At 49.6% G+C, this 20,833-nt stretch overlaps 12 protein-coding genes across 12 annotated transcripts; 2 read left to right on the plus strand and 10 right to left on the minus strand.

Moving 5' to 3' along the window:
• Nucleotides 1–217: 217 nt before the first annotated feature.
• Nucleotides 218–1,543, minus strand: NEDG_02151 (uncharacterized protein; the record flags this gene model as incomplete). Its single annotated transcript, XM_067689569.1, has 1 exon — nt 218–1,543. The coding sequence occupies one exon, from the start codon at nt 1,541–1,543 to the stop codon at nt 218–220; it is 1,326 nt and encodes a 441-aa protein (XP_067544762.1).
• A 151-nt stretch (nt 1,544–1,694) lies between these two features.
• NEDG_02152 (uncharacterized protein) lies at nt 1,695–3,116 on the minus strand (the record flags this gene model as incomplete). The annotated part of the gene is made up of 1 exon (XM_067689570.1): nt 1,695–3,116. One exon carries the CDS (start codon nt 3,114–3,116, stop codon nt 1,695–1,697), a length of 1,422 nt encoding a protein of 473 aa, XP_067544763.1.
• Nucleotides 3,117–3,158: 42 nt separating this feature from the next.
• Nucleotides 3,159–7,157, minus strand: NEDG_02153 (transcription initiation factor TFIID subunit 2; the record flags this gene model as incomplete). Its single annotated transcript, XM_067689571.1, has 1 exon — nt 3,159–7,157. One exon carries the CDS (start codon nt 7,155–7,157, stop codon nt 3,159–3,161), a length of 3,999 nt encoding a protein of 1,332 aa, XP_067544764.1.
• A 210-nt stretch (nt 7,158–7,367) lies between these two features.
• Nucleotides 7,368–9,323, plus strand: NEDG_02154 (DNA replication licensing factor MCM3; the record flags this gene model as incomplete). Its single annotated transcript, XM_067689572.1, has 1 exon — nt 7,368–9,323. The coding sequence occupies one exon, from the start codon at nt 7,368–7,370 to the stop codon at nt 9,321–9,323; it is 1,956 nt and encodes a 651-aa protein (XP_067544765.1).
• Nucleotides 9,324–9,451: 128 nt separating this feature from the next.
• On the minus strand, nt 9,452–11,323 carry NEDG_02155 (bromodomain and PHD finger-containing protein 1; the record flags this gene model as incomplete). Its single annotated transcript, XM_067689573.1, has 1 exon — nt 9,452–11,323. One exon carries the CDS (start codon nt 11,321–11,323, stop codon nt 9,452–9,454), a length of 1,872 nt encoding a protein of 623 aa, XP_067544766.1.
• Nucleotides 11,324–11,463: 140 nt separating this feature from the next.
• On the minus strand, nt 11,464–13,911 carry NEDG_02156 (N-acetyltransferase 1; the record flags this gene model as incomplete). The annotated part of the gene is made up of 1 exon (XM_067689574.1): nt 11,464–13,911. The coding sequence occupies one exon, from the start codon at nt 13,909–13,911 to the stop codon at nt 11,464–11,466; it is 2,448 nt and encodes an 815-aa protein (XP_067544767.1).
• An 18-nt stretch (nt 13,912–13,929) lies between these two features.
• NEDG_02157 (DNA polymerase alpha subunit B) lies at nt 13,930–15,063 on the minus strand (the record flags this gene model as incomplete). The annotated part of the gene is made up of 1 exon (XM_067689575.1): nt 13,930–15,063. The coding sequence occupies one exon, from the start codon at nt 15,061–15,063 to the stop codon at nt 13,930–13,932; it is 1,134 nt and encodes a 377-aa protein (XP_067544768.1).
• Nucleotides 15,064–15,257: 194 nt separating this feature from the next.
• On the plus strand, nt 15,258–16,331 carry NEDG_02158 (methionyl aminopeptidase; the record flags this gene model as incomplete). The annotated part of the gene is made up of 1 exon (XM_067689576.1): nt 15,258–16,331. One exon carries the CDS (start codon nt 15,258–15,260, stop codon nt 16,329–16,331), a length of 1,074 nt encoding a protein of 357 aa, XP_067544769.1.
• A 161-nt stretch (nt 16,332–16,492) lies between these two features.
• Nucleotides 16,493–17,761, minus strand: NEDG_02159 (uncharacterized protein; the record flags this gene model as incomplete). The annotated part of the gene is made up of 1 exon (XM_067689577.1): nt 16,493–17,761. The coding sequence occupies one exon, from the start codon at nt 17,759–17,761 to the stop codon at nt 16,493–16,495; it is 1,269 nt and encodes a 422-aa protein (XP_067544770.1).
• A 304-nt stretch (nt 17,762–18,065) lies between these two features.
• Nucleotides 18,066–18,923, minus strand: NEDG_02160 (inorganic pyrophosphatase; the record flags this gene model as incomplete). The annotated part of the gene is made up of 1 exon (XM_067689578.1): nt 18,066–18,923. The coding sequence occupies one exon, from the start codon at nt 18,921–18,923 to the stop codon at nt 18,066–18,068; it is 858 nt and encodes a 285-aa protein (XP_067544771.1).
• A 34-nt stretch (nt 18,924–18,957) lies between these two features.
• On the minus strand, nt 18,958–19,551 carry NEDG_02161 (Ras -like protein family, member A; the record flags this gene model as incomplete). The annotated part of the gene is made up of 1 exon (XM_067689579.1): nt 18,958–19,551. The coding sequence occupies one exon, from the start codon at nt 19,549–19,551 to the stop codon at nt 18,958–18,960; it is 594 nt and encodes a 197-aa protein (XP_067544772.1).
• Nucleotides 19,552–19,624: 73 nt separating this feature from the next.
• On the minus strand, nt 19,625–20,095 carry NEDG_02162 (cofilin; the record flags this gene model as incomplete). The annotated part of the gene is made up of 1 exon (XM_067689580.1): nt 19,625–20,095. One exon carries the CDS (start codon nt 20,093–20,095, stop codon nt 19,625–19,627), a length of 471 nt encoding a protein of 156 aa, XP_067544773.1.
• Between the last annotated feature and the right edge of the window lie 738 nt (nt 20,096–20,833).

Consider the following 20,833-nt stretch of genomic DNA (forward strand, 5'->3'; position numbering starts at 1 on the left):
TGGGCATAGTTTGGCCGAGCAAAGATTAGCACACCTATGCATAGGAGGGGGCAAAAGATAAATTAACCAAAAAGCAAAACAACCCAGGTTAGCCCATACTAGAACAAATAAAGTATTAAATATCCGAATGAGTGTTCGGGTTCAAAGGCAGCGATTTAGTGTTTATTGGCGGGGTGGGGGCGTACCTGGGAGACAGTTGGTTACAGGTTAGTGCGGGTTAGTCCTTGGTTGGGGCGGCTACTTCCTCGAACACATAGCCTAGGATCTTTTTGTTGAAGTTGTAACGTTTTTTAAGAAGATCTTTCTTTACATGCTCGGCAGCAGAGAGGGTGTAGGCAAATGAATAGCCGTCATAAACAAAGGCTTTCTTTAGCCGTTCCACAGCCTCATCTGTTGAGCCGTGGTCTGATGCCGTGAATAGATGCATGAGGAAGGTTTCGGCCGCTTTCATGTGGATGCGTTCGAGGTAGAGGGAGACGTTGCCCTGGATGGAAGGTTCCTTGCTGAACAGAGTAACAATTGTGCTAAACTGCTTTTTCAGAAGCTTTTCCATTCGCTCAACAATATCGAGCATGTTATCTTTGGTGTGAACAATCTCAAAGATCTTGTTTTCAAGGTCTTTCTCAACCAGGGCACAGAAAGCAGCGAATCCAGCCACTATGTCTTCTTTTTTCAGCAGTTTAATGAGCTTGGCAGCACTTTTGCCTCCTTTATCAAGCAGGTAGAGGCTTTTCAGGTCTTCAACAAGCTCCTCAGCAGAAGGCTTCTCTATCTTTGATATTTCACCGATGCGCATCAGGTAGCTGTTGTACTCTTCCTGCTCTATCCTGTTGTCGGCCTCTCTTAGCTCAAAGGAGTGGATTTTGGGCCCGTGCTTCTGCTTGATCGTCTCAATGTGCTTATAGACCTTATCCACCGAGGTGTGCTCGCTTGGCGCGACCACAATGGTCACAGGTGGCAGAGACAGCACCAGAGTGCCTTTTTCCTTGCTTATCTCAAGTTCTTTGATGAGAAGAGCGTCATAGAGGCGCAGGGCAACCTGCGCATCGTCGCTGGAGTCGTCTTCGTCTGCAGGAGCCTCAACGGCTACGACCACCACGTCATTGGTCACAAGCACCACTCCAGACACTCTCTCTCGGTTTACCACCACGTCAACTCGTTCTTTGTACACTAGCATTCTGGTTGTGGTAACCAGAGAGCCCGCGCCTTTTATTCTTCCTGCCTCCAGCTTAAAGGACCTGTGTGCCTCCGTGCTGGTGGGCTTTCTCTCATACTCTAGAATGGGGAGGAACAGTTCAGGTAACTCCTTGTGAATTCTTTGGCACTCCACCGAAAGCTCTGTCAGGGCAGTTAGGGCCATGAAGATGTTGTCGGTGTTTTGCACCATTTCGCCTGTGAGCGCTTCTGAGTGCTTGGCGAGCAGTCGAATGTGACTATCTCGGATCCTTGAACACTCTCCTGACGTATCTGTGAGTATCTTGCTCAAATATTCTCCAATTGAAAACTCCTCCTCCAGAAACACGTCTGCTTGACCCCTTTTCATTTTCTGGATATTTTGTTTGGTAAAGTAGTGAAGTAGTGAGGGTTTGGGCTAAGCCGTGCCGAAAACCCGAAAGGTGCAGGCAGTGACCGACCCAGGGCTCCGCTGCCCCGTAGACTGCCCAAGCCCAGCCCATATACTCTGATCTGCTTTATTATAAAAACACGTGTGAGACATCACTCATACTGAACACTATACCACACAATGGACACGTTCGCTGCCTTGTTGCATACCGTCCATTGATGCACTCTCGGCACAGAAGATGCATGCACTTTTTGAGGATGGCATCTTTCATATTGGTGCTGCAAACGGCACACCGGACCATTTTGCGGTACAGCTCTATTTCTTTGGTGCTGGCGTCTGGGGCCGCGGGCTTGGTCGCTGCCTGCAGCTTAGTATGCAGGCCTTGGTTGGTTTTTTCTAAATCCGCCACGGTTTTGGCCAGCGCTTTAAGCTCGGACTCGTACTGGACCGACTTTCGTTTATGGTACTGCGACGAAGACTTTCTTTCAAGATAGTCAAGCCGGCTCTTTTCCAGGTCTAGTCTTAGCCTGGTGCACTCCTCGCTGAGTTTGGCTTCGTTTTCTTTGTTTATCTCTTTAACGACTTTTATCATTGGATCTTTTTTCATCTGTTCTATTTTTTGCCGCAGATCATCATTGATTTTGGCTGTATCTATGTACTTCCGAACGAGAAAAGAAACCTCTTCCACTCTGTCCATTTCTTTGTCCTCAAGCTCCTTCAGTTTCAGCCGGCACTCCCCAATGCAGCTGGTGTCTTCAAAATTTTCTTTCTCAACCTCTCTGCTGTAATCAGCGATGTTTCCATTGATTCTTTCAATTACCAGATAGAGCTCGTCTGTTTTTTCGATTAGCTGCGACTTTTGGGAGGCTTCCTCCTCGGCCGCCTGGCTCATGTCGCTTCTAAGCGTGTCTACAAGCATTTGGTAGGTCTGGAGCGTGCTTTCAGCCGCTGCTAAAGCGTTGGAGAGGTCGTGGTTTTTTTGGAGCTCTTCAGCGACTTTGTGGGCTAGGGCGGTGTTGGTGCTGGTTAGCTCTTTGCTCTCAAGCTCCAGCGTTTTGACCAGTGTGGTGTAGTTTGGCGGGTGCTTGCTTAAAAACAGCTCAATTTTGCTTTCAAGCACCCCGATTTTGGCTATGTACTCCTCAATTTCTTTGGCGGTGTTCGGGGCCTCGGGCTGAGTCTCTGCTGCGGTTCGGGGCGACTGTGGGGGCGGTCCTGGCGGGTGCTCTTTTTGCGCGGCCAGTCTTTTTCTTAGTTGTGAAATAAGAAGTGTGTGCTCGTTACACTTGAGAAGAATGTTTTGGAAGGTTGCAACTGCTTCTTCGGTGGTTGCCATTTCTGGGATCTTTGTCTCTAGCAGTCTGGCTTTTTCTTCTTCCAGCTCCTTGGCGCGCAGTTTGTACTCTTCCATTTGCGCATAGACAGACTCAATTTTCTTCTTGAGAATCATGGACGCGCTGTCATTGTCCCACCAGTTGCTTTCGCTCTCTTCCTGTGAGACATTGTAGCATGTTTTCTTGAGAGGGGTTACCTCGGCTCTTCTTTTGTCCATGAAAAAAATTGCCGTCTCAGTTGCCTATAAATTACTATCTATTTATTGACGATTACTCTGCTTTGAGGCTGCGCGCTTTACATACGGGGACTTGTGCCAGGGGAACGCCTGCTTTAGTCTGCTCTGTACGTGTGTCGTTAGTTTTTTGCTAAGTTTCGTTATTTCTGAAATAGATCCGTTATACTGCGTGCTGGAAACGTGGATCTTTTGAATGTCCGCTTCAAAGTGCGCAATGTTCTTGTACTGCCCGCCCTGGGCCCTTTCTCGGACTTGCTGGAGCGTCATCGGCCGGGCTACCACTGTGTAGTACTGCGGGTAGGCTGCATGGTCGACGCGCTCGTGGAAGATTTGGTATTCGGGCACAATGAGCTCCTGGCTAATCTCTGCAAGAACGTCTGTGAGCGAAACCGTCTCTGTAAAATGGGTGAGAGCTTCCTGCAAAATCGGCAAAGCCTGTTTTTTCAGGTTTTCTGCCTCTTTAAATATGCTTGAGTCTTTCTGGTTGTAGGTCGTGCAGTTGTCAAACACTTGGAGCACATCTGCCAGCAAACACTCTACCATGACGTACGTGTTTGCCAGAAGCGCTTCTTTGATGCCTAGGAGGTCGAGCGGCCTTCTGATGATTTCCTGGTACTTGTAGGCTTTGAGCTTTTCTACATCAATGGGCACTGTAAAAATCCCGTGCTGGTCAAGCAGCATGATCTGCTCCACCCTCTCAATGAGAAAGCATCTTCCCGGGGCAGATCCTTCAAGATGTGTGTCTATTTTGTGGAAAGGCTCTTCTGCGAGTTGGTGCGTTGAGGCGTACTCCCGCTCAAAATATGCCTGGAAGTATTTGACAGTGTTGTAGGCTGACGTGTCATACTGCGAGGTCGTAAAAAACTCAACAAACACTTTGGACACCTGGTAGCAGAGGGTGTGAATGAACGGCTTCTTTTCAGAGGCTTTGGCTGCAGTAGCTAGCGATACAATGGCCACCTCAGGTGCTAGGTCGTTTGGAATGGTGTTTAGGGTCTGCAGCGTTATTCCCAGCGTGCTTAGCGCCTTCTTTCCGTTCTGGACAATGAGTCCATGCGCCTTGTTGGTTTTAAGCACTGCCAAGAGGGTGTTCATCCCTTCTGAGGGCGTCTTGTCAAGTAAGTACTTCTCAAGGTGCTCGTCCTGCAGGTACAGCTGGTTTATCTCCGCCTCGCTCAGGGGAACGGGCACGGGGGTGGCTGTCGGCGGCGTTGGGGGCGTTTTTTGCGGTATTGCAGGCTGTGGGGCCTGGGTGCTGGTTTTGGGGCCTGGCGCTTGTTTTGTGGGCGTTCGGGTTAGTTCGGGGCTGTATTCGGGCGCGCTTTGGTGGGCAGATGCTGTGCTATGTACAGAGGGAATCCCTGCCAGGGGTATCCTTACCACCAGAGGCTTGGAGAGCTTAATGGCTATTTTGGGCTGGGCCTGTTCGGGCTCATCGCTGCTCAGGTCGTGGATGGCAGTTTCTTCCCCAAAGGCATCCGTCACTATTTCTGTGTTATCTGATAAGAGCTGCAGAATCGCATCAACAAGCGTTTCCGTTTCTGAGTCCCCAGTAAAGATGGCGGGCAGCTTTTCAATCCGCGCCCTTTCCTCTGCAATGTGCTTGAACAAAGGAAGGCTGGCGCACCGGAGAGCCCCCTGGAGCGTTTTTAGCACATACACCCGAACTATGCGCACCTCAGTGACCATTGTATCAAGAATAAGCGGCAGAATGCCTTTGTCCAGGTGGAGCAGAATAAGCGACTCGCACGCAGCCATGCGCACCTTGTAGAAGTTTTCGGGGGCAATGTACCCCACCAGCCCGGCAGGCGAGACCTCCAAGTGTCCCTGCATGGCCAGCCTGGTCAGGGCCTTGATTGACGCCACCGTTACGACATTCTGGTGGCTCGGGAAGATAAGATCTTTTTTCCGCAGCCGCTCTATCTCCAAGACAAAAGGCGTAGTATCCAGATACGCGTCCGAGCACAGTGCCAGTGCCAGCGCCGTGATGATATCTGCCAGATAGAAGGAGTCGTCAAAACCGTTTCCAGTGTTGTCATTGTACCGGATCAGGTTGAGAAGAAAGGCTGAAACGACGTTTTTGGCGCGCACTGCTCGTCCACCAAGCGTTTTGGTTGCGTCCAACTGGCAGAGAGACATTGACGAGGCAATGTTCTTTTGCATAAAGTAGGATCGAAATTGGGAAAAGTCGTTGGTTTTTACAATCGTTGTGTTCTGGATGCAGTAGTTGTTGATGAAGTACTGAACCACCCGCTGAAACCCAAAGTATCCCGACTCTTCGTTGATGCTCTTGGCCAGCAGAATGCCAGCTGTCAGGCTAACCTTGTAAAAAACCTGCGGATCTGCCATCACTCGCTCAAGCACGGCACAGATAGACTCGCTCGGGTTTTTCTGCATCCCTGAAAGCGCTTCCATCTGGCCGTACGCATCCTTCTCACTAACCAGCTGCTCTGCAAACATGTAGTCGGCCTGCTCCACCACAGCTATTTTCATCCACTCCAGCCCCGGGTCTATCCGTATCCAAAGCAGAGAGGACCCCTCCTCGCTTCCCCGCTGCTTCTTTCGCAGGCTGCGCTGGTGGCACGAAAGCTCGTGGGCGATCGGCGTTGACCCAATGAACAGCATGTGGTCCAGCACGCTATCTGTCTCATAGACCCGAACGCAAATGTTCCCTGTGATGTGCCGGTTGGCATCTGGGTGCACCGAGTAGCACTTTTGCCGCAAACTAACTGAAAACCCGCCAATCCGCGTGTTTTGCTCAATTTGCGCAATAACGGTGGGAATTCCTGCGCGGTAGATGTAAAAGTCAAACAGCGTCCGCAAGTCCTTCCCTGTGATGCCTTTCACTATCCGCATCAGGTCCTGCGTGGTGGCGGTGCGCAGATCAAGCACCTCTTTCATGATTTTTTGCATGAACGCTCGGGTTAGGTTGTTTTCAAGCACCCGCATAAACGCACCTGACTTTTTCACAAAAAACTCCGACCTGAACGAATGCCTGCTCCTCTCCGGCGACGCCAGGGGCGGCTCTTCAATGTCCTCCCGGTGAATGTACTCAATCCGCCTGTTCAGCTCGTACCTCACCTCATTGACCCCCAAAAAGAGCTCAACCAGATACATGGACAGATGCTCGGACAGCCCCGTGTATATCCAAACGTCGGTGGCCGCGGTGGCGTAGGCAAGCACCCCGAAGTACTGGTGGGTGATTATCTTGGCCAGGGTGTGAATGGCTGAAAAACACTGGTCAATGGCCTCTGGAATGATAATCTGCGAAATGTTCATCACTGCACAGTTCCGCCCAACTGCCTCTTCTATTTCGCACATGCTAAAGACAACCAGCATCCGCGCAATCGGCAGTTTGTGCTCCAGGGCCGCGTGCAGGGCGGTTTGCGACGATTTGAGGACCTCAAACGTTTCTTTTCTTCCCGACGCATACTTGTCTGAAAACCTGGCGGGCATGTAGATCGAGACCTTTCCCGACTGAAACTCTTCGTAGAGCCCCCCCGAAAAAACTATGTCCTGTGCCCGGCCCTGCTCCATCTGATAGTGGAAGGTTTTGGTGCTTCCCCCATCATGAATCCCTGCAAGCGTTCCACTGCTAACCACCAAAAACGTGCTGATGTTTGGAACTATGTAGACCATCTCAATGTCGTACTGCTCGTTCTCTGACTGCAGCGCTGGGAAGAGGCTTTCACTCTGCCCCTCAACCGGTGACCCAACAAATTCAATGTGCGCTAAGTCCTTGGACTGGTAAAAGTCAATGCTCTGGTTGTTTTCTTTGCCAACAAAAACAATGCGCACCGTTGCCTCCGTCGTTCCCTCGGGTAGGCTGATGTGCCCGCCTGTGTGGGGTGCTTCTTTCCATGTTTTCATCTCCAAAACCTGAACTTTCACAATTTCCAGCTCAATGCTTTTCATGCGAATAGTGCTACTGGTCTGCAGGGCTATTTCGTAGACGCTGCTTCCCGAGTACGTCTTTTGTCGCGGGTCTATGAAGAGAATGTTTTTCTGATGCTTTATCCTCATGGAAATAAAAAATAATTCGAAATTTCACTCTGCTTTATTGATAGTTCTCAGAATCGTCTCCTCTACAAGGACTGCACTGTGTATGTACTTGGAAACCAGCCTGTCTAACGCCTCTGGGCTTCCATTTGCCACATACCGTTTTGTTAATCTAATAAGGTTCAGGAGCAGAGGGGTGGTTGGTGCCATAAAACAATAATTAAAATTTTCTTCATGGATGCCATAGCTGTGCACAGAGCACAGATCAGAGAGTTCTTTGAGCGCGCAAAAGGAGAGCGACGATACAAAACAGAGCTACTCACCACGCCACAGCCGCGGAGGGTGGTAGTTGCACTTGGCGACATAAGAAAGTTCAGTAAAGACCTGGCCCACTCCCTAAAAGAGAACGCTATCTCCCTCATCCCTGCCTTCGAGGAAATAGCTGCTGAAATATCGCAGTGCCCAGTGAGCATAGGCTTTTCCGGAGTTGTTGGCGGTGAAAAGGCTTCTCCCCGGACCCTTTTGTCCCATTTGCTGGGGAAGCTGGTCTGCATTGAGGGCATTGTCACCAGTGCCTCAATTGTCCGCCCCAAGCTCAGAAAAAGCATCCACTACAACAAAGAGACGCACACCTTTGCCTACAAGGACTACAGAGACATGAACGCCCTCAGCACCCTTCCACCTACCACCACAGTCATTCCCACCAGGTCCCTGGAGGGGTGCGAGATAGACCTGGAGTACGGGCTAAGCGAGTACACCTCCCACCAAACAGCAGTGCTCCAGGAAATGCCTGAGCTGTCACCGCCAGGACAGATGCCCCGGGGCGTCACCCTCGTGTTTGAGGACGATTTAGCTGCAAGCATCAAGCCCGGGGACAGGGTCCGGGTCTACGGCACCTACAAGTGCATCTCCCACATCCGGCAAATGCCCGAAATGCTAAAAACCTCGGTTATTGTCAATAACGTTGAGTTTGTAGCCAAAAGATCGAGCAGCAAGGAAGAAAGCCTCGAAAGCATCAAGACACTTGTCCGAACAGAAGGTCTTGAAGGAATAGCCCAGTTTATTGCGCCCTCAATCTATGGCCACGCCCAGGCCAAAAAAGCCATTCTTCTGTTGATGATTGGAGGCACCCCCGTTGACACCCAGGGAGGGGGCCGGATCAGAGGCGACATCAACATCCTAATGGTTGGAGATCCAGGCATAGCCAAGAGCCAGCTGCTCAGGTACGTTATGGAAATATCCCCGCTTGCCATTGGGACCACCGGAAGGGGGGCGAGTGGTGTGGGTCTCACAGCAGCTGTGGTAACCGATGCAGACACAGGCTCTAGAAGGGTGGAGGCTGGAGCAATGGTGCTTGCTGACACGGGCATTGTCTGTATCGATGAATTTGACAAGATGGATGAAGCTGAGCGCGCAGCCATTCACGAGGCAATGGAGCAGCAAACGGTAACCATTGCCAAGGGAGGCATACACACCACGCTCAATGCCCGGTGCTCGGTGCTTGCAGCAGCCAACCCCGTGACCGGGCAGTACCGAGCCACCCACTCCCCCAAAGAAAACATTCGATTACCTGAAAGCTTGCTTACCCGTTTTGATTTGATCTTTATAATGGAGGATACCTCTGAGTACGACGCTGAAATAGCTGAGCACGTGCTTAACAGGCGCATGGGGAAAGAAACACAGATAGCTGCCCTGACCCAGGAGGAAATTAAGATGTACATCCTTAAAGCCAGGGAAATACACCCCACCCTCACTGAAGAAGCTATTGCACAGATCTCACAGGAGTACCTGCGCCTAAGAAAAGAAGGCGAAAAGCTTAGAAACAACCTTTCAAGAGGTGTTACTGCGCGTCTTCTAGAAAGCATCATCCGGCTGGCCACTGCGCATGCCAAGTCTCGGTTTTCTTCGGTGGTTGAGGTCCTAGATGCTGATGCAGCGATAGGCATTATTGAGCCCACTCTCTGGCGAAAGCCGGCCAAGCATGCAAAAGCCGCTGTGCCTGTCACCGCTGCAACCCTGCTTGACGTTCTTTTTGCGTACCGAGAAAACAACCCATTCGACCAGATCGTTTCCCTGGAAAAGATCCTCTCTCTGTGCACCGGGGAGAGAGATGAGGTCATTCAGGGCCTGAAAGAGCTGGAGAAGGACAGCATTCTTTCCCTGTCGGACGGAATGGTCATTTTCTCATAGTTCGAGGTTTCGGGGTTTCGAGATTTTCGGGTTTTCGGGTTTTTGGGGTTTTCGGGTTTTCGAGATGTTTGGGGCTGGAAAGGGCCCAAATCTAGATGCGCCAACGGGAACCCCCGAACACATGCACATTAAACCTGCGAGTTTACACTGTTTGCCCAGTCAATGGCTTCTATTTCTTTCTGCTGTTGTTGCTGGACCTCAAAGGTGGTTCCTGAGAGGAGTGTTAGCTGGGTTAGGGCCGTTGCTGCCTCAGCTCTGTTTCTAAGAAGGTGGAGGTGGGTCTTTGGCACAATGTGTGTTTCTTTGGTTGTGACTCGCTCTATCTCTACACAGTCTATGTGGGGAGGGGGGAGGTGTGTTCGGGTGACTAGGTAGGGAAGGTATGGGAGGTTTTGGGTCCTTACAGCTACAACTGCACCCTCCTGCACGTCCCACTGCTCCAAAAGCACCTCAAGCCTTCTGGCCTCTTTGCCAATGAAAGAGTCGGGCCCATTGTACTGGTATGCGTTATCTACCAGAATCTGCAAGTCTTTGACCACCTCGCTGATTGCACGGTACTTACAGGTGAAGAGTTTTTGTTCAATGGCTTGGATGGACTGGGGGTTGGCGATGATGGAGGTGTACCCCGGCGCAATGGCGTCAGTTACTGGCTCTTCAAAGAGCTGGTGGTGGTCGATGTTTCTAGCAGTTTGGAGTAGGCTGAGTATTTCTGAGTATCTTTTGATGCTTTTGGAAAAAATAACGGTTTTATTACGTTCCAGAGCAGCAATGCCCGTCTGTATCAACGTAATCTTCTTTTTCAGCGCCTTACTGAGTGCTTTTATCTTGTTCTTTCCCACCACCGCTACCTGATAAAACACCTGGTCGGTTGGCGACAGGTGGATGGCTTCTGGCAGGGTATAGCTGGCAATAATCTCCTGGTCTTGCTCTGAAAACGCTGGCACCGGCAGGGTGTACTCCCCCCAACCGCTGAAGCCCTCGGGCGGAGTATCTATTCTCAGCCGCTTAATCAGGCCCTGGCCCTTTCTTCTGATTGTCCAGATAGCGTACATTTCCTTAATCAGGCTTGAAGAGCCTTCCACGCCTTTCAGGTCCCGGAAAGCAATGCGGTTAATGGTGTGGCTGAGTAATTGCGGCGAAATTGACTCTAGTTGCTGAACCAGCCTCTTTTGGGGCATCCAAATGGGGTGGGGGGGTCTAATGATCGGGGCGTTCTGGAACAGAGGGTAGCGCGTGTCTGGAGACGCCAAAAAGAAGTTAGACTCTGAAATCTTCTTTCGGGGGTCGTGTTCGGTGCAGTAGAGAATAAAATTACCTAAATCGATGTAAAACCGGTTAGCTACCGCGCAGGTGGCGTGGAAGCTTCTGCGGCAGCCCTCGTATGCACAGGGCACCACGCCCCCCTTTTTGCTGCTGCACTGGAAGCACTGGGAGCTGTTTCTCGGCACATCCTCAATATCTACCGGCTCAACCAGTGACGCGTTCTCAAAAGCCGCTCCAGGCACCAGCATACCACAAAGAACGTGGCACCATCCTCCTGTTGGCGTTTTTTTCAGGGCTCCGCCCAGTGTTGGGCATAGCAAACACCTGACTTTCTTTTTTGGAGCCAGCAGACACGGTCTACAGAGCCAGTTGCCTTCAGGAATGTTTGGGATGCCGTAGCATCCCTGGTGAACGCCTATGTTGCATCCATCACAAAAGACCAGAAAGTTTTCATTGGTGGTTTCTTGTTCGCCACAAATATCACAGGCGTCTGAAAGCTCTTCTTTTTCTCTTATTTTGGTTGCTGCAATTCTTAGGAGGAAGTGATGCTCTTTCTCAAGACGGTCAAGGACTAACTCGTAAAGATCCTCTGTCATCCAAGCGTACCTCTCTTTAAGCTCTCTGAACAGCTCAGAGTCGATCTTGTCCATGTTGTACTCTACAATTTGTGACGTTTCCTCCATTCTTGCTGCTACCTCATCCAGAACCACGTTCTTCCACGTCCTCTTTTCCCGCATGAAAAGTAAAAAAGAGAGGCGCTTTAGAGGTGCTTGGGTTACCCAAAACACCGCAAACACCGCAAACATCGAAAACCCTGAACAGCGATATTTATTGCGTTGCAGGTTCAAGGGAGTGTATGACCTAACGCACTCGCTACTCATTGCTGCTGCATGTTGGCGGCCATGTCTATGCTAAGTCTTTCTAAGGTTTTAGCTAGCAAAACATGAACCTGGGATGCAGGGATCCCAAGCTCCTTGGCGGTTGAGTCCAGAGACTTGTGCTGCAAGCCCAGGGAAATAAGAATAACTCTTTGTGTTGACGATTGGAGCTTTCTTCCGCCAAGAAAGACGTCTTTGGCAATTCTGGGAAGTAGATCAGCTACTATTCTTAGGTCTAGGTTGCACCTGGAGAATTGCTGCATTCTTTTAACGTCGTGTGCTGAGAAGACTTCTCCTCTCGTCTCGCTCGGTGTAATGAGCTGGGTGGCAATGATGCTTGGTATGCTTCTGAAGCACCCTGGAAGAAGCTCCATCATTCTTTGCGAGAACTCCTGATTGAACCGGGCAATCCATTGGTGCGCTTTTGGAGTGATGCCTTTAAGCATGATAAGCGAGTTCTCTCCGGTGCTTTTTGAGACGGTGTGCTTCAGGTACGCTGGGGACATCTTCTGCAGGCTCCAAAAGTTGAGAAGTCGTGGGGTTACTCCGAAACTAACCCCAATGTAATCAACATCATCTAAAGCGGGTGTGGCAAACAGGGCCTCTGAAGGCGTTTGTGTGGTAGATGGCTCCCCAATGAGTGAGATAATCTTTCCCACCAGATGGCTTCCATACCCCATTGACTGTGCATCGGGGTGGATGGCTATGCGAACAACTCTTACGCCGGCCACGTCAAAGAAGCCAAGGTCTAGGTAGTACTGGGACAGTGTCCATGGAATAAGGTCTCCCTCTTCGGTGCGCTTGGTTCTGTAGGTTTGTTCCTTATTGGTGCACGCCTCGCTCTTCTTTCCCTCGCGAACGACCTGCGCCAGTCCCAGCACTCTTCCCTCTGCGGACACCAGGGCCAGAAGGGTGTGTTCTTGGCTGTCTGCAAGTATTTGCATGTCATTTGGGGTGTTCTTGTAGTGTCCCGATAGAAGAATGCTTGCGAGCGAAGCAAGAACCTTTTCGGTGGCTTCGCTACCTGAAAAAAGCTTTTCTTTGTTCAGGGCAAAAACGCTGCACTTATCAAAGGCCGGGAAGACGCTCATGGGCGGTATTTCTGGAGAAAGCGAGAGCGACTTGTTTAGCCAGGCCTCAACTGGATCGTTCTCTCCATAACGGATGGGCTCAAACAGTCTCACTACTTCAGGGTTGACTACCTTGAAAAATTTTAAAGAGAGCGCCCGCCCTGTTCCCTCATACCCGGCCGTGGTTGACGATAAAAGCACGGGGTACATCCCCATCATCTCCTTAAGAAGAGTAAGCGGAATGGCTGCCGCTTCATCAACGACAAGCAACGAGGGCGAGTACATCATTTTTTGCGGGGGCAAAAATCTGACTGTTTGGTAGTGTGTTTTTGAAACAACTATCTTTTCAATGGCTCGCTTGTTCTCTTTGGAGTAGTCAATGTGGTAGTCTTTCTGCTCTTTGTACCCCAAGCTGTTGAGTCCCAGCACAATAAACTCGAAAAGAGTTTGCACGTTGGAAATATGGGGAGAGGTGATAAGAACATCGTTCATTCCTTTTACAATGGCTAGCGCCACAGTCAGCCCTAGAGCTGCCGACTTTCCTCTTCCTCGGTCTGCTGTAACTGCAACAGTTGTTCTTTGGTCAAGTATTTCTCCCATTTTTATAACTGCATCAATTTGGTCTTTGGTCCTACACAGCTGCATTAGAATGGAGAGAGAGTCTGACGTGATCACACTCAGCGGGTTGAGTAGGTTCTTTTTTTCCTCGATTCTTTCTTTGGCTTGCTCAACCACGCCCTCAATGCTGTTTTCTTTGGCGGTCGGTGAGGGTATGAAGGACTCTTTAAGCACTTTTAGCTGGCTATCTACGATAAGGTAGCTGTTGCAGGTGCTTAGTAGCTTGTAGAGCCTTTGTATGAATATGCTGTTTGTTTCCGTCACTGAGAGAATGATTATGCCTCCGCCCTTAACGCTTTCGACTACGCTGGCCAGGGCATTGGCTCTGATTTGCGAGAAGTCCTGGAGAACACAAAGGTCCGTGGTGGTTCCAAGCGCTTTTTCTGTTTCGCTGTGGAAAAGATAGGTAATTTCTGTGTTGACGACAAAAGACTCAAAGTTTGAGAGAGACTCTGCGCCAGCACTCTTTCGCTTCTTGGCCTTTCCCAGTTTGGCATTTTTCATTTCAAGCTCTTTTTCATAGACCCAGAGCACCCGTGGCCTTACTATATGTCGGGAGAGGAGAGCGTGTATGTGGTGGGCCACATCTTTCACCTGGCCGTTCACCCCGATTATTGCTCTGTGGTTGCTTGTTGTGCTGTGTTCAAGCAAGTGCAGTATTCTTTGGTCAACCACTTCCTTGTCATTCGCCATAAAAATTTTACTGCTCGGCCAGTTTGGGTTTTCGTGTTTTCGTGTCTTCGGGTTGGAGTGGTGCATCTTCCCAAAAGGTCTGCCCTATTCCGCTACGCTCCGAACAGCCTGCTCATCTGTGGGCGTTATCGCCAGGGTGTGTGTCTCTGTGGACAGTGGAAGTACATAGGTTGCGTCAATATATAGTGGCGGCGTTTTTATGCTGGTTGCAATAATGAGAACGTCTAGAATGTGGGGGTGGACGAGGTGCTCCCCCAGTGTGTAGTCAATGGGCGTGTTTTTCGGAATAAATGGAAGAAAGGTCTTCTGAAAAACTGCATGCGTTAAGCTCGTGTGGACCCTGTCCTCCACCCCCTTTCCCGCCTCAAGGGACAGCACCCCAAACACCGTGTCTAGCCCCGAGACGCCTATGCTTATCCCGTTAATATACAGTATGCTTGGATTGGACACTTCAACAAAGGTGTTTGTTACAGGAAATAGATACGGTTTGGAAGTGGCAGGGGGCTGTGAAGAAATAGTGGTGGTAAAGTGGGTTGGATAAACCATTGTGGAGTTTGCGGACGTGTGGGAGGGAACGGCAACTGTCAGCGTTTTCTTTTTGCTCCACTCTTTGCAATACTCTCTCTCGCTTGGCGCCAGGTCTCCAAGAATCACCAGCACGTCCGAGCTACCATACCGTGCAAGAAGCTGCGCCAGGGCGGGCACCTCTTCCTGGGCCGCCGTAGGTGCCAGCTTCCCCAGGGCTTTGTCCAGATTTAGCACTGAAAGCTTAAATGCTTCCCTATGCAAAGGCGGGGGGAGAATCTCTACCTGTGTAAGATAGTCTATCTCATAGACAAGTATTTCGTTTCCCAGGCGGTTCTTTCCCTGGAGCTTGACTATCTGTCCGGGAAAAAGGGTGTATCCAGCCACCTGGGTCAAGTCCATCTTAGTTACAGTTGGACAGCTGTTTTGAATGTTCAGGAGATAGAGCACGTTTGTCTGGTCTATCTGAGTGACCATCCCAATGTATCTTTTGGCGCTGTTTGTTCGGGCACTGGGGCTGGTAAACTCTTCCCCGTCCCTGAGGCTGTCTATTCTTAGCTCAATGTACCTGTAGACACCGTTTGGGTCGGGATCAAACATTGAGTCACTGGGCGGAACGGAGAGGGTTTTAACGTCAAGCACCTTTCGGCCTCCAGACGATAGTCTCCTCAGAATCTGTCTTTCGATGTCCATTGTAAAATATTTACCTCGGGCTGTGATGAGCTAGACCCGAGCCAACCATTTCAATTGATGAGATCCCACCCCCAGCTAAATTTGTGGCTCCTGATAGCTCAGTGGTAGAGCATGCGACTGTAGAAATGGTTTCCCATTGGGGTTATCGCGAGGTCGATGGTTCGACTCCATCTCAGGAGATTTTTTATTTTTTTATGACAGACAACAAAGACGCAGTCCTCCTCAAGAAGACCGAGCAGCCAGTGATAGAGTGTCTTTTGTCCGAAAGCGAAAGAAAGAAGTACTCCATTGAAGGAAGCACGCTCCATGCTCCGTCCTCGCACGAAGAAATGCTTGAATGTGCACGGCTTGCTGCAGAGGCCCATAGAAGAGCCCGGTATGCGGTCCAGCAGATGATTAAGCCTGGCGTGTCCCTGCTAGAAATAGCCAACACGGTGGAAAACTCAACCAGGACCCTGCTAGGCACCGGATACAACCAGGGCATAGGCTTTCCCACGGGCCTGTCTCTCAATGCCTGTGCTGCGCACGACTCTCCCAACCCAAAGTCTAAAACGGTGCTCCTCCAGGAAAACGACGTTCTAAAGGTTGATTTTGGCACCCAGGTCAATGGATACATCATTGACTCGGCATTCACCGTTACTTTCAACCCCGAGTATGAGTCTCTCCTTCGTGCCTCGCAGGAGGCAGTCTACGAGTGCCTGAAGCTGGCAGGGCCCGATACACGGCTGAAAGACATAGGCGAAAAGGCCGAAGAAATCATGCGAAGCTATGAAGTGATGGTCAATGGCCGAGAAACAGCCATCCGCCCAGTAACCAACCTTAATGGGCATACCATCAACAGGTACAAGATACACGGCGGCAAGTACGTTCCAATCGTCAAGAACTCGGGGGTGAAGGACCGAATGGTTGAAGGAGAGTTCTACGCCATTGAAACCTTTGCCACCACAGGCAAGGGGTACGTTATCGAAAAGGGCGACTGCTCGCACTACATGATCTCTAACCCGAACGCCCTGTCCAAGCTTTCTGGTGGAAAGTCTCTCCTTGACTACATCAAGAAAACCTTCCACACCCTTCCTTTCTGCAAGAGATACATTGACCCCACCATCACCATGCCTGACGTTTACCTCTCCCACCTTACCAAGGTAGGGGCAGTAGAAGCGTACCCCCCACTGGTTGACACCCCTGGAAGCCTGGTGAGTCAATTTGAGCACACGCTTTTCATTAAGAGTGCGGGAATAGAAGTTCTCTCCAAGGGTGACGACTACTGATGGTCCTAATTGCCCCTCTACCTGAACGCCCACCCAAACCCTTCTACCCCACTCACCAATAAACCAGGAACCTTATCCCAGTCCGAGCACATACATGGCTGTTTATTGCTTTCTCCCCAGTGTTTCAATAGGTGTTTCGATAGGTGCTCGGGTGCTGCAGCTCACATGCGCCCGAGCCTGCCACTTGTTTGTGTTGAGGCAATAACAGAACGGCCCAGACTGCACTCCTGGAGTCTTTTGGCAAAGCGGAGGGCTACAACTGCTTCGTTGAGATAGCTATCCTGTAAATCAACGTTGATGATAAACGCGGTTTTAGCTCCTGGCCCAAGTGTATCTTTGAGAATTTGGGTAAGCTTTGAGTTTCGGTATGGAATGTGCTGGGCCTGGCTGGAAATAGCCACCACCACGTCTCCCAGGGCGGTAAGACTCTTGTTGATCTCAACGGCTTCTTTCATGCGAAGACCCTGGGCCAGCGAGTGTCCAAGACGCTCAGATCCAGCCAGGTCAACGATGCAGAGAGCTCCCGAAATACTTTCATGGTGGGTGGCATTTCGGGTTAGTTCTAGCCCAACCCGAAGAATAAGGTGGCTCCGGCTACTTCTTTGGTTGCACTCTGTTCCCCCCGTTCTTCTCTCGGCCGAGGCTTTGGCGAAGAGCCCCTCTATGGCTCCAAGACTTACTTCCATCCACTCCTCTGGAGCCAGCCCAACAAGCTTGTCGTTGTATAGCTCCTGAATGCTTATTTTCGTTGTGCACTCCCACTTTTGGCCAAGAAGGTGCTTTACTTCCCTTTCCAGCAGCTTTAGGCTTCTTTGGACGATTCCTTCGCTGGTGGAGCTTCCTTCCATGGTGTACGTCTTTCCGCTGCCCGTGGGGCCGTATGCCAGCAGGCTAACCCTGTACCCCATAACCACCGCCTGGATCAGGTCATTTATCTCGGCAAAGGTTTCTTTCTGGGTAGCTGCTGGTGCAAGCACGTTGGTGAACCCAAAGGTAAGCCCTCTGCCTGGGAGACCAATGCTTCTGTCTCTCAGCACCACCTCTTCTTTTGATAAGAACGGTTTTACTCTACAAATGACTCTTATCTGTCCCTTTAGCTCCAGAAGCTCTCTCTGCTGCTCTCTTATTTTTTGGCTGCTTTGTTCCCTGTAGGCCTTAAATGCAGCTTCCTGTGCAATCAGTTCTTCTCGCAGCGCTCTTTCCTGGGGCGCGGCTTCTTTTGGCGCGCTTTTCTGCACAAGCTCTAGCTGTTCTTTCAGATAGTCTATTTCCTCCTGGAGCTCTTGGGTGCCGGTATACTTCGACGTGTTTTGTGTCAGGATGTTGTAAATGTTACTTTGCTCCTTTTCTGCCGATGTTTTCAGGTTGGCTGTGTGGTCCTCCATTCGGCCAAGGATGGTGTTTATTCTACCCGAAGAAAACGCCCTCATAAAAAAAGACAAAAATAATTAATTTATACAGACGACGGGACTCGAACCCGCAATCTTCTGATCCGAAGTCAGACGCGTTACCATTACGCCACGCCTGTTATTTTTTGTTGTGGTGGTCTGGTTATGGGCCTGGGGTTGTGCTCGGGTTAGTTCGATTTTAGGTTGCACTCTTAAAAAGAGTGGGCTGCCTAAAACACCCCGAGAACACTCCGAGCACACCCCGAACCAGAACCGAGACACAAACCACCCTAGTCCCAACTTGAATGTTTATTTGAAGAAATGGCTGAAGCTGCCTACCACCTGCCTAGATTGTGAAGGACTTGGCAAAGAAGAAGTCATGGGCTTCTTGTGGCTCTGTTTTAGGTTCGTACTCTTGTCCTTCCGGCGCATAGGCTTCTGTCGTATGCCCTGGTGTTCCCTCGTTGGTTCCGTTAACCAGAGAAATCCCTTCGTGGCTTTGCTCCTGAACTAGCCCGATCCAATGCTTGTTTGTTTCTTTGACCACCTTAATTGCTTCCTCTGCATCAAGGTACTCTTCGTTTAGGGCAAACTCGTTCCGCGGCGCTCCTGATGGAAGTTTGTAGTTTCTGAACCACTCCCTTGTTACGTCAAGAAGCCCCGGCATGTGCTCTTCTACTTGCTTCAGGTTGTTTATCTTGTCAAAAAGAGGGTCCCCCTTCTTAATAACCAGAACTTTCCAGTCACACTCTCCCCCGTCAATCATTGCAATGGCTCCAAGGATCTTTGCCTGATAAACCTCCCCGGTTGCTAGCACCGATGCGCCTATTTCAATAGCATCAATTGGGTCGTTGTCTCCCTTGCACTTGGCCCATGAGTCGTCAACCGTGGTGCTTTCCCAGGTCTGTGGGATAGCCCCGTAGTTCCAGAGATACCCTTTCTGTGGGAAAACGTTGGTAATAAACCGCACTTTTCCGTTTTTTATATCTTGCTTGATCGGGTTGAACTTTTCTTCCTTGTTAATCTCTTTCTTGGCGTTAGTAAACCTTGGAATCTCATTCACCACATGCACAATGGGAAACTGCTCGCCCTGTGGGATCATGGGGATGTCATGAAATGGTGAAATGACTCTGTCTCCTTCGGTAATGTAGGCCTTGAATCCTTCAGTATACTCTGTCCCCTGTGCCCTTATGCCGTACGCCATCCCAAACAATAAAAAACAATATTTAAGCTTGAAACTAGCAGCAGCACCATAGAAACCTAAGCCGGCTTTTGGGTGTGGCTGATTTCCCGTGGTCTTTAATGAACTGTCCAATCTCTGTAAATGTCTCATTAACGTTTTTTCTAGTTAGTGCCGAACACTCAATGAAGTGCTTGGCCCCTATTTTGTCTGCAAGCTCTTTTCCTTCTTTCGTGGAAACGTATGATGACGCTTTCTCCGCGGGTGCCGAGTCCCTTATGTCTGATTTGAGCCCAATAAGGAAATATGGGACGTTTTTGCAAAGATTTTGGATTTCCGAAAGCCACTTTTCCTCAATGTTACTCAGCATTTCCTTTTTCTCAATTGAATAGCAGATAAGTATCAGGTCTGAGTTGCTGTATGAAAGGGGCCTTAGTGCATCGTACTCGTCTTGCCCGGAGGTATCCCAAAGTGTAAGAACAACCTCTTCCCCTCCTACCTTTTCCTTCATCACAAAGTTGTCTACAATGGTTGGAATGTAGTCTTCTGGAAACTTGCCTGATTTATAGACCTCCAGAAGACACGTCTTTCCACACGCACCATCCCCAATCACTACCACCTTCGCTCTGTATGTCTCTTTTTTTTCTCCCATGCTTACCCCTGGTCCCAGAATATATTCCCAGATTTTGATCTACCAATAGGATGTTTGGGTAAAAAGTATTTATTTACGCCTTTTTCAGAGAAAGACATACCTGCTTCAGCCGGCTGTAGCTCAGATCCTCGTACTTGTTGATTTGAAGAATCTTGACCGAGGTCTTAAGGTTTTCAACCACTCTTTGAATGTGTGCGGAGTAAAGGAACTTCTCCTTAACGTTGAACTCGTCGGGAATAAGTGTTATAAGGAAAAGAAGCGAACGGGATGACCCATCCTCAAGGTTTGTTTCAAAGTCAAAGAGTGCGTAGCAGCACCCGTGTGTCTTTATGTTGCTTTGGAATATGTCAAACCCTCTCTTTAGCTCTTCCTCATCCTTAATGATAAACTTGTTGTTTTTGTTCGGATTCTCGTGTGACTCTCGAATTTCGTAGATCTTTGGGTTGTTCTCCTGGAATCTGAAGACCATGTATAACAACTCCTTAGTTCGTACCTTTTCAACCTGGTCAAGTATTATGTCAAAGTTCTCTCCAAGCCCTATCATCCTTGTTTACTTCATAAAAGAAAAAAATAGGCTTAATACAACATCAGTTTTGGATTTTTATTGGGCGCTGGGTGGTGTGTGACTTAGTATGAGATTTTTCTATCGGGTAAATTAGCCTGTAGCACCCGAACCCTACATCTAGCCCCCATCCACGTCTGGGCTTGTGTTAAGGTTTTTGGACTGGCGGGGGGTGTTTTGGTTAGTGTAGATCTAGATCCTGATTAACGCTGATGATGGCTGGGTTTGGGTTGTTCGTTTGAGCTAGTAGAAGTTGGTATGCTCTGGTGCTGTTTTGCCGTATTTCTGTTGTGCTGGTGCTTGGAAGGTCAAGGTGGAGGATGTTCGTATCTATAGCTGCTGATGTAATGCTATAGAGACAGAAAACAGCCTTTATCTTTGGGCCAGAAAATGGAAGCAAGCCTGGTGTTAGAACCTCGCGTTTTAAATAAAGTTAGGAAGACAACCTAAAAATAATGAGCTGCTCTGGGTAGCTAGTTATATAACATGTTACAAATTCAAGAGGGTTTAATAAACGAAAGGTCCTACATATACTAAAGCTTGGCATCTTTTATCTTTTACCATATATGGCAAGTGCTGTTAGGTGCATCAATACCCGGGCACCCCACCAAGGTTGTTCGGGTTAGTTCGCATCTTGAACCATAATAACCCGAACGTTCAACTATGGCCAGGTATACCTGGCGCTGTGCGGGTGTGCATGTGTTCGGGTTATATAGGTGG

This window comes from Nematocida displodere (genome assembly GCF_001642395.1).
Source record: "Nematocida displodere strain JUm2807 chromosome Unknown 15, whole genome shotgun sequence".
NCBI lineage: Eukaryota > Fungi > Microsporidia > Nematocida > Nematocida displodere.